At 39.3% G+C, this 12,145-nt stretch overlaps 1 protein-coding gene across 3 annotated transcripts in view; it reads right to left on the reverse strand.

Moving 5' to 3' along the window:
- Nucleotides 1–12,145, reverse strand: part of EYA4 (EYA transcriptional coactivator and phosphatase 4) — a 235,112-nt gene that overhangs the window by 26,352 nt on the left and 196,615 nt on the right. For 2 of the 3 annotated variants that reach the window (XM_021693332.1, XM_021693331.1), the window contains 2 exons: nt 10,397–10,530; nt 8,550–8,633 (listed from right to left, as the gene is read on the reverse strand). In XM_021693332.1, coding sequence (XP_021549007.1) covers nt 8,550–8,633; nt 10,397–10,530 — 218 coding nt within the window. Of the gene's footprint in view, nt 1–8,549; nt 8,634–10,396; nt 10,534–12,145 lie in introns of all 3 variants that reach the window. The other variant, XM_021693330.1, reaches the window with a different exon arrangement.

The raw sequence follows: 12,145 nt of genomic DNA on the forward strand, positions 1-12,145 counted from the left end.
GATACCTGCTGGGGAGCTGGTAAATGTGGAAGACTAGCTAATTTTTGCTCAGGATTAAGAGTATTCATCCAAAATTTAAGCATTCGATGTAAGCAACATATTTGCAATTGAACAGTAGTTAATATTAAGTAATCAGAAACACTGATAGAGGTGTTATTCAACTTACCACTACCAACTTCCATTTCAATCAAAGGAGATTCCAATAAACTAATGATGGAATACATATACTTCAAGGGGAATTAGAGCAATAGTAATACACTATACTTGCAGTTGCTATGCTACATTCCTGCTAGTGTGGAGACTCTGGATCCATGAGACTTGTTGAATTTTTATTATTTTTTGGCCCTTCTAGCCCATCATATGCCATATATATATTTTTAAATATAAAAAACAAAATAGCATTATGTTTATACTATAGCATTGCAACTGGGTGAGAAGGAAACAGTCAGGTTGGTGAGAACAGCCATGGGAAGATGAGCTGGAAAGCCCAGGACTGAGAGAGGAGAGGAGGGGCAGAGATGACTGAACACACCCACCTGGGGTGGCCATGGGACTTGGTGGGGCGGGGGAGGGGCAGGGAGGTGAGTGGTACTGAGAGGAAGGGTGTAGAAAAGAGAGGTGAGACATTAACCTAGAAAATGGAAGTTGATGATTTAAGGAAACTTAAGGGACAGTAATAATCAAATCTGCCCTGCCCACCTCCTCAAGATGGGAGATTGAGCAAGTTTATAAACTGAGGTCATAAACAGGGAATGAAATTTCAAGGGAGGTTAAAGAAGCCATCTCTAGAAGTTCGTGTTTTTAAGAAACGAATTACCACTCACCTTTCTGGTATATTCATTTCAAGCTAATAAATGTGATGCCCCTTCAAGATCTTTCCCTTTTCTCTTCTACTCCCAGCAATAACTTGGTAAGGCTGGGCTTCAGTAAAAGTGAGCATGATGTTTGGCTATTTATGGTATCACCTAGAGCCATTCAGTCCAATAGAAAAAAAAAATTTCTCTGAAAGGAACACATACTCAACAGAAAAGGAACACAGAGCTCTGCAAGAGGAGTCTCTATGACAGAGTTTGAGAAATGTCACTGCTTTTGACTTTAGCTTTACTTGTACATACATATGCACTGTAATTATGTACATACCATTCACATACACATATGTGCACACAAGCACACATATTATGAACAATCATGTAGCACACCATAACATTTGTGAGGCTTGAGAATTCTGCACTCACTCACTTGTATGTACCACATACTATCTTGTCACCGTCTACTTCCCTACAACAATGAGCTGAGTATCTTACATTATGAGACAAAACAACAGATATAAATATATGCAAATTTCTTTAGGAAATATCCAGTTTTCCCAAAATTCAGTTTCCCAATGTTCAGATTTCCTTGAGACCATATAAAGTAGGTTACACTTACTGAATGTTTATTCTGTGGTAGGCAATGGGCCGAATTTTAATGCATTAGCTCATTTAACCCTCTTAATCACATGATTAATTTTATCATCCTTCCTTTTTTATATAGAAGGTAACTGAGGCTCACAAAGTTTAAATAAACTACCAAGGTCACATGTGCAGTAGGAGGTAGAGCTAGAATTTAAACTCAGGTCCATTCTCCCTTCAAAGCCAGGATGCTCTAGCTATTATGCCCAGAGGGGAGGTGACCTGCCCTGGTGTTAACGTTGCCATTAGGGTGGCCTCTAATCCATGGTTCCAACACTTAACTAATTCTAATCACTTCCTTTTAAACCATGTTGCTTTTTCTTAGTTGGCATGCACCTAAGTCAGTACTTATCTTCATAGCTATCTCAAAATTTAAAATCTAGCTGGTGCCATTTCAGAAATCTTTCTATACAAGTGTGTGTGCACTTTTAATATAAAAGTAATCAATTGGTTTATGTTGATGGACATCATATTTCCCCAGCGCTGCTCTTCTATAAGATGTTGTTTACAATGAGCAAGTAGTTTGGGGAGCTTGAATCTCAATTTCTCAGTACAAGGTAACTAACCAACTGTTCACTTTTCCTTCAGTCTTCTTCCCTGACTTGGGCTATTTCCTTTGCTTCCTCACCCATACTGTGGAATAACTTTAGAGAATCATGGCTTCACAGTACATGACACATTAATGCTCCAAAATGAATCAAATCCCTAAAGCACAATTTATTTAGTTCCTTTCATCCCTCCTTCAAAAAAGAGGAATTACTACAACTTACCAAGTAAAATAATACATACACATAATCAGGGAATAGGAATAATCTTCACAAACTCTAACAGATGACGGATGAGATGATTCCTCATCTGTGTCCTGCTAAATTACAAACTCCTATTCCGGAGTTTTACAAGGCTGAAAATTGTACGTGCCCACAGGTGCTCTGCTGTAAAGCCCATCATCAGCTTCATCAGCAGCGGGGCTCAAACACCCACCCACACAGCTCACTTGCCATTATGGTAAATATCCAGGAGCTCTTCTGTTTGGGAAAAGAACATGCTGTGTTGACAACAGAACAGAGTCCCAAAGAGCTAAGTTTTTAGGAAGATCCTTGGAAAATTCACAATATAATTTACTTGTAAGTGGAACTAGGATTTTCCAGAAGTTTCTTTTTTAAGTTAAAATGCAAAAGTTAGTTATACAGGGCTATTTATAAGTGAAAGGGCATTCCTAAATTATTATGTTCCATGCATTTTACTTTTATAGGTGGTGGGGAAAAAAAAAAAACAGACCAAAAGAATGTAGAGATTAAGAACATATCAAAGATATGTGGGTTCTGACTGGCCATACCACTTATGAGTTGTGTGAGAAACTACCAACCACACAGGGCAGTGACGAAAGTTATGGAGATAATGCATTTAACAGGACACTGGGCAAAATGTCAGGCCCATAGCAAGAATTCAAGATGGTGCTTATTTTTTTTCTTGGTGAGAGAAAGAAAGATAAATAGAGAGGTAAGTAGGCGTGGTTCTGTCAGGACATGATTTTGTGTCTCTGGCACTTACATTTCCAGCTCCCAGCTCACTATATGTCAGGCCACTATGATACCACCACTTCATACAACCACTGACCTTCTGTGTGCCCAGAAATAACTGCCAATAGTCATTTCTCATTTGGGGGAAATAGTGTGTATTTTTATAAGTTTCTCTGGCCTGGGATGTGGATGATAGTTTTCAGAGCTAAGTGCTACTTTTATACATTTACATTACCTCATTTAATCCATCAAGTAACCCCAGGAAGGAAACAGATTATAATCATTTTCAGATGAGACAGGCTCAGAGGTTAAATGACTCGCCTCAGGCACATCTAGGCACAGGACTTCCTTCTAACTTCTAGCTTGGTGCTCCTTCAGCTGGATTACTGCCTTAAAGACTGTGTTCTGAGCAGCATCCAGGACTCAGGAAACTCTTTTGGGGTGACTGAGAACAATGGGAAGGGATTGGCTCCATGAGGGAAGTGTGACATCTCCAGTCCCTCAACATCTCCATTTCACTTAGAGCAGGTCTGCCCTCAGATGTTTTATATAAAGATGCTCGGTGTGACGCAGTAAATGTGCACAAAGGATTCTCGGGTGAGAAGGAAAAAACTGAAAAATCACTATGTTATACAAAAATGTTGTGCTCTAAAAATGCATGTTGTGGAAACAAGATTCATCCAACAAACGAAAAGGACTGAAGACATTAACAATCGCAAGCTGACACAACCTTTAAGTAGTATAAGGGTCGTTCTTTCCTCTCCAGATAGAATGGCCCTGGTCACTTTTGTTATTAGCAAAGCAAAGTCCTTCTGAATTGTCAACTAGTCACCAGAATGACCTCACTTCAGGCAGTCCTCAAGGTCATTACTGAAGACACTAGGGAACTGAGGAATTAAACACGGTTGCAAAGGATTCTCAACTGTGAAACATCTCAAGACCTCTAACATGATAATGTGCACTGGATGGCCATAAAATGCAAGTAGTCACTACGTCTTTGTGGCCATGGGCCTTTCCACAAAGACTACCAATTAACATGTCACAGAACTCACTTTTTCAAGAAAAAATGTTGGGGAAATACCCTATTCTAGTGGTTCTTAAAGCATGGTTTATCAGCTTTATTGGGGGTTTATTCCGAATGCAAAATCTCAGGTCCCACCCAGACCTACAGAATCTGAAACTCTGGGGGTGGGACGCAGCCACCTGTGTTTAACAAGCCCCTCGGGTCATAGTGACTCACATGGAAGCTCAAGAAACACTGTTCCAGTCTAAATCACTACCATTTCTTATTTACTGCATAGTAGCCTGCGAGTCTCCACAGAGCAGCCAATTATAAACCATCATGTTCTCTCTCAGCCAAAAACCCTCCAACACACTGCACCTAGAATAAACCCCAAGTGCCTTACGGGAGATACCCTAGCTGATACGGCCCCCTGCTCACCACTCTGTTCTTACCCTGTGTTATTCTCTCCCTTGTTTACAACCTTCCAGCCACACTACTCCTTTATATTCCTGGAACACTGGCAGACTGTTCCTGTTCCAGGGCCCTCCTGTGCCCTCTGCCCGGAACACTCCTCCACGCTCTCCCCTTCCCCCCACATCAACACAGCTAGCTCCTTCTTGAAATCCAGGTCTCAGTATCAATGTTACCTCCATGGTCAGACCCCAGTGATGCTCTACATGACACAGTTTCATTGTCTTCATGGGGGTTCTGGCTATCGGCTCTGATTTTGTTTGCTTGTAAGCTCCATGAGAGTAGGAAGCTGGTCTGTCTTGCATTAAGTAAATATTTGCTAGATGAATATAATCTGTCTACAGAGCTCTAGTTTCACCATTTTTACCTGTGGTTTGTGGGCAAGCGGAAGCTGCCCAATGCCCTCTTGGTCCCCTCTGAATGACCTCTGAGCTGCGTGTGGTCTCCAGCTTCAAAAGATGGTCCTGACATAACATCCCTTCTTTAGCTACTTCCCAATATGCCAAGATAGTAATGTCTTACTGGCGAGAAGACAATGCCAACTTCCTTTCGGACATTAGGGAACATGTCAACGATAAATGACTTTTAGAAAAATGTAAGTAATAATTCAATAAATAAGGTCATCTAAGTGTTTATCATGGACTTCAAGAAGGGTGTTTTCATTCTGATTAGAAAAAAATAGAGCCTAAACAAATTTTTACTTTAATTTCCTTAAATTGCCCCAAGTGAAACATTATTCAATGTGGTGAATTCCAACAGGCTCCCTGCCTGTTAGAATCATATAAAGTACAAGGACTTGTTATGAGACTTACCAAATGTACCAGCATTTAGCATTTTGTGAACTTGGTCATGTTTCTTAGCCCCTCAAAACCCTGGCTTTCTGCATCCATTAAACTTGGATCACAACAAGTTACAGCAGAGTAATTAAGAGAATCAAGTGGGATAACATTTGTGAAAGTGACCAATAACAGGTTTTTTGAATGTTGATTCCTGCCAACTGTTCTGCGAAGCCTTTCAAACATGTTCTCTCTTTCATTCTTATTCACTATAGGTAGTACTATTCCCATTTTACAGAAATTGAGGCCGAGTGATGAAGGACTTTGCCTGAGGTCACAGAGCTGCAAGCATCAGCGCTGGGTTTTCAAAGTGAAGTTTATCTAACTCAAAGGTCCTTGCTCTTAACCATCATCCCTAGTGCTTGTGAAATGCTGAACACAGGCTCCATCCACCACACAGTAGGTGTTCTATAAATGCAAATTTATCTTCCCCAAACTTTCAACAGTGCCCCTGATTCTTTTCCCATGCTATACTGCCATGAGGCAGTGATATCTTTCTGCCACAATCCATTTCACTAAACATTTCTTAACTTTTGCCTCTTGATGGAAAAGTATCCCAATCGTCTGAGAGAAGATCGTTCAAATTATTTCAACCTAAAGAGAACTCCCATAACTGCCTACGCGGTTCCTCACTGATTGTCTTTACTCTTTTTAGGATATGTCACATATTGCGTTCATGGCACATTGAAGGTCTATGGTGTGTGATGTGCTGTAGCAGAAATGAGATGGGTTTTGGGATCAAATAGTCCAGGGCCCCACGACTCATCTCTGCCACTGACTAGCTGGATGACCCTGCACATGTTTTATTCCCTGAGTATGTTTCCTCATTTAGAGATGGGGAGAAAATCCTCTCTCTTACAACTGTTGCAACTAAATAACATTAGTTCCCTCCTGCCCTTCACTTCGCCCCCCTCTTTCGATAAGCTCTGCAATTTTAAGCACTGAAAATGTCTCTTTTGTATTCCAACAAAGCTGTCTGACAATACTTTAAGAGAATGGAACTTGTACATGAAATTGATGCTGCATGTCCAGGTGGCCATCTGGGGAAGTGACAGGTTTCTTTCGGTGATGCACCACTGCTGAGGAAAGCATGAGAACTTTGCTATTACAATTGCTCTTGGAACCAGTTTGAGTCACTCAAGATAGGCGCCTTGTTATTCAGGATTTTTTTATGGTTCACCCCCCCACCTTTTTACTGGCTCCCCTCCTTATCCCAAAGGGAAGTCTATGCTCAGTACTGGGAGGGGTGCAACTTTATGTTATTTTTGCCAAAAAGAAAAAAAATATACATACACACACATATATATAACGACATTTTGACCACGCTCCTTATTTATCACTTTGGGTTCAAATGATCGTACTATTTCTAACAGTCAAAACCACCACAAAAGGATGAAGGTGTGAAGTGAGGAAATACTCCAAAAATCTAAAGGTAATTCCAAAAGATGACTTCCACCACTGGTCTGATATAATGGAAGCAACATGGATATTTAGGTATAGCCTCTGATCGTGACTGACTATTTTGAAGGGCACTTTATTTGGATTCATATGTTCAAGTTAGATTACCTTAAACATTGATGTACTATGAAACTTAGCCATATAAAGATATTGCAGTCAGCTCAGCAGCATTTACTGGGTAGTCCTCATCAGCCAAAACTATTTCAGAAGAAATGCTTTAGACTGTTATCCGGAAACTTTTTAAACTGTATACTCTACCAGTCATCGAATTCTGAATGTGCACCCCAAATTTATATATGGTTACTTTATTTATATGTTATATACATATTCTTTAAATTATAATAATATGCATGTATTTGTAAAGTATGTGCATTATAAAACATATAACAATACAAACTGCAAGACAAAAATGTGTGTGTGTGTGTGTGTGTGTGTACACACATTACTTTTTTTCCTTATCTTTGTGGAGCATCTTGTGTATACCCAGCACATATTCATACATCCTGCTTTGGAGACCACTGTTTTAAATGACAATGATTGTGATAAAGGGGCTAAGACCCTTTTTTGTAAATGGCTGTTAAGCAAAACTATTACCTTTCAATATTTGTTTAGTTACATACATTACTTACACCAAAAATCAAATACAGTGCAGATTCACCAAGAGTGCAATACACGAATATTTCAAGTAGGAGATACTTGAGCGCAATTCATCATTATTGGTCTAGAAGACAAAACTTAACAAAACTGCTAAACACTGCAGGCTGGGCTGACATGAGACCCTCATAAATAATGAAACACTATAAAAACACAGGGAAGGTACTTCTTCTATAAGTGTAATATGTAAAGGAGGCAAAGTTAGATACAACTTAGAATACGGTAACTGAAGGCAGGCCACCCTGTTCCGAGTTGACCCTGGTCAGATTATGAATCCTATAGAGTCAAAAACTCAGACAAGAATGGCCTAAACCACTGTTTCCCTGACCAGTGTGCTGGAGTTGCCCTGATCTTTGTAGTGGCACTCACGCAGCGAACACCAACACAGTCAGAAGAAATGAGCTAACTACGCAAAGGATGGCAAGGAAGAAAGGAAGAGGAATCACGAGACCATCTGTCTCTGAATTTGTGTGTGTGAGGGGATGTTATCCCCAGTTGCTGCTCAAATGCTTATTCAAAGTTATAAAAAAATACTTGTATTCATAAATCCAAAGGATCTCTCAGACAAAAGATGACTTCCTTATTTCAACTGGCATTCTATAGCAACACTTGGTGCAATAAGTGAATTCAAGCAATTTCTTAAAGTTTCCTTATGAGAGGATAATATATGATTTTATAATGTTGAAAGTCCATTTTAATTTACAAAATAATTTTTCTAAAATGATTATGTCATAGTAATAAGCTTGCTTTTGATGCAGAAAATTCAAAGGCATTCTGAAAAAAGAAACAAATTCAATTTTGAATTACTTTTGTAAAATTTGCCAGTTCTCATTAAAGAACAATGAGCCACTAGAAATTAATTAAGAGCAGATTTGACAGCCTACAATAAAAACACTTAAACGTATTTAAATTGCTCTGGATTTTTTTTTAAAGATTTATTTATTTATTTGAGAGAGAGAGAGGGCGCAAGAGTGTGAGCAGGGGGAGGGCCAGTGGGAGAGAGAGAATCTCAAGAATCTCAATCTCCACTGAGGGTGGAGCCTGACACAGGGCTCAATCTCCTGACCCTGAGATCATGAACTGAAATTACTCTGGATTTTTGAACAAAATAAAATTCCAACAAGGTGTCTTGGGGTGAAATTTCTTGATCTCTTACCTTGCCATACTTCTGGGCATAAGACCCTGTGAGCAGTGAGTGGAAAACAATGATGGTTTCATCCAAGTCCCAGACAAACACACGCTGAAGAAAAATACAAGTATTAGAGAATTATCAAGTTCTAAGGAAACAGAAATCTCTTAGTTGAAAACATCTGACTTCATTGCTGGGTATAATCTCAATACCATTTTATAAAAAACTACGCTACTCCATCAATTTTTTTCCAAGTTTGCCAGATGTTACCACGATAAAACCAGAGCAGGGAGAGTGATAAAAAAAAAAGTCATAATAAGCTTAAAGATCAGATGTCCTAATTTGAATGAACTCATCTAAATATTTACTTGCAGTTAATACCCCAAAAGACACATTTGAACTTAGGATATAAGTGTGCTTTATTTTAAAATCTTTTGCCTCATGGATTCATGAGATTTTGCAATTTGTGCAAAGATTAAATTTTTAAAAATATTTAAAAAAATCAGTGAATGATCCCTAAACAGAAATTATAAACTGTAAACCTCTGGGTTAGATTAGGCCATCAGATGGGTTGTTTAGTTTGCACAGTGCTTAGAAAGATTTCAAATTATTTTTTGATATACTGTATGGTGAATAACATAACATAATAAAATAACAAAATTTTGAACAGAAGAAAGATTTCAAATTACTGATCAACATTTCAAGATGAGGAGATTTCACACAAACATCAGGGTTCTGACTGCAGCAGGGAAACTGGAAGATACTGCAATGCTGACTGACATTCCACATGGCGGTGATGGGCGGGCCCCCTTCGACTGGGCCAATGCTCCCTGCTCCCCACATTCTGCTGACTCCCTGGCCCTGTTCACTCATTTATATCACCTGCTGAATTCCTGAAGGCACTGGAATGCGCTACTGTCCTTCAGGTGAAAGAAGTGATGTCTTACAAAGAGGCTAGTATTTGATTTGTCTGTTATTTGATTTTACCAAGTCTGGAGATTTGGGTATTTTTCTTAATTGAAGGATGCAGTTGTGTAAGAAGTAACACAGTATGGTTAAGAATAGCTTCCCTGATGTTTTAGAATAAAAATCAACCTGTTTAACATGGACATATCTCAAAAGAGCTCTCAACTAGAAAAACAGATGCATGGAAGTTTTTATAGATACAAAAATGTTAACATGTATCAAATGATTGGAATTTTTCCCACTTTCAGAAGACAACTTTTCTTTTCTTTTTTTTTTTTTTTAAGATTTTTATTTATTTATTTGAGACAGAGAGAATGAGAGACAGAGAGCATGAGAGGGAGGAGGGTCAGAGGGAGAAGCAGACTCCCTGCCGAGCAGGGAGCCCGATGCGGGACTCGATCCCGGGACTCCAGGATCATGACCTGAGCCGAAGGCAGCCGCTTAACCAACTGAGCCACCCAGGCGCCCCGGAGAAGACAACTTTTCATTTCCATACAGATTAATTTCACCTTTTTAACTTTTATTGACCCCCCAAAATTTTATTGACTCATATAAACATCTTTCATTACCTTAATACTACCAAATACGGTGTCTCTCAGAAAATTATCCCACAAACAATGGCTTTATTTTATAAATTTCCATTTGTGCCAATTAGGATCGAAAGATGCAATTATCTCAGGCCTAGAATTTGTAAAGTACCATCATTTTAAAGTTTTTAATTTTGCCATTATAATGGATGGAACCTCAAATTTTGGAGCTGTGAAATGCCTACATGATAAGATCCACACATTTCATGATATATCCCTCTTTTTTTTAAGGTTGAAACCTTATGGCACTGTAAGGTATAGAATATATCATTCAGTAAAATAAAACATCATATTCCACTCTTTAAGGATAAGTCAGCATACCTCCAGGTCACTGTCAGGAGGCGGGGAGGGATTATTTTTCCGGCCTCTTCCTCGGGATTTTGACCCAGAACTCCTGCATGTTCTCTCATCAAGATCTTTGATAGGTGTGGAGGGGCTCTGCACGGTATCAAACTCTCCTAGAAATAACATGACTTGTATCAAGAAAAGTGCTTCATTTTTAGATCAGATATGAGTCTTTGTTATGAATTATCTTAACAAATCCTTTTACAATAGAAAACTCCTCATGACAAAAAAGATTTATCATCCCAAAAATGCAAAATCCCAATTCAATTAAAATTTTTGCAGGTCACACAAATCCCCCGTAGTTTCAAGCTATGTGATCTATTAAACCTGAATGTGTTTTATACTCCGTATGTCTTCACTTTCCCTGTCTCTACCCTCCCCTACATATTTATCCAAATTTAGCTCTGTTCTCATCTCCTTATGTCAGAGCTCAAAGGAGGAGATGTCTTCTTCTGGATCAATCCCATCCCTCCACCTATAAACTTAACTCCCAACCTCACCCTCTAAGGGAATCGTGCTCCATTAGTTAAACCCTGTCTTAACTTTCTTCCAACCTCTTGTTCTTCTGTGGGCCATGGACAAGTTTAAAAGTCCTTCCCTTGACCTTGTATTTTCACCTAGAAGGTATCTGCTTTGCTATCTTCTCTTTTCTAAGTGATACACCTTAAAAGAATAGTACATTACATGACAGGGCAGTCCAAAAGAAATACAATGTGAGCCACAAATATAACCACATATATAATTTAAAATTTTCTAGAAGCCACAATTAAAAATGTAAAGAAACATGTAGAATTAATTTTATTCGTGTACACTAATTGACCCAATATAACCACAATATTATCATTTCAGCGTGTAACCAACATAAAAATTATCAACAACACGTTTTACATAATCTCCATCTAAGTCTTTAAACTCCTGTGTGTATTTTACACTTAACAGCAGACCTCCAACTGTCCTAGCCACGCTACAGGTGCTAGACAACCATGTGTGGCCAATGGTGACAGCAGTGGACAGCACCTTTGCCTCCACTTCCTGACATCTGATCTGTCATAATCAGTTCACCAAATCTCTAACAAAACTACTCTTACTTAGAGTCCCCAATAACCACCCAACTGACAGATGTAATAGACAGACTCAGTCCTTATCTTCCTGGATGCCTGAGCTGTGTTTGATCCTCTTAAACACCACGTCCTTAGAGCCATTATTTGGCAGCTGATACCTTGCAGTCTCCTAGCTCTGGAAGCTCTCTCATGAGTCCTTCTCTGTCTAGGAGACATGCACTCCTTTCCCTCCTCCCATTCCTTGTACGCTGGTATTTAAGAGTCCAACCTTTGGTCACTGTTCTCCTTATTCCACACCATCTGGGCGATCTAACCCTCTCACTGGTTAATCACCCTCTCTGAGATGACCCATACATAAATCCCTATCTCCGATGAAGCCACATCCTACAGAAGTTTCAGACTTTGTATCTAACTGACCTCTGCATGTCCCCTAGGTACCTGAACGTCTGACATGTCTAAAGCTGGGGCTGGGGCATCTTATGAGGAAGGAGTACTGAGCAGCAGCAAATCTGTGGGAGTGGGTTAAGATAAACCAAAGCGACAGTGAGGTGCTGCAAAACCTCACAAGTAACAAGAGTCAGACTTACTGTAGGACTTAAAGCATTTCATTCAATCTCTCTGAATCTCTTTCTTTGTATATTAAAGCATGGGCAATAGCAGCTGC

This window comes from Neomonachus schauinslandi, chromosome 8 (genome assembly GCF_002201575.2).
Source record: "Neomonachus schauinslandi chromosome 8, ASM220157v2, whole genome shotgun sequence".
Taxonomy (NCBI): domain Eukaryota; kingdom Metazoa; phylum Chordata; class Mammalia; order Carnivora; family Phocidae; genus Neomonachus; species Neomonachus schauinslandi.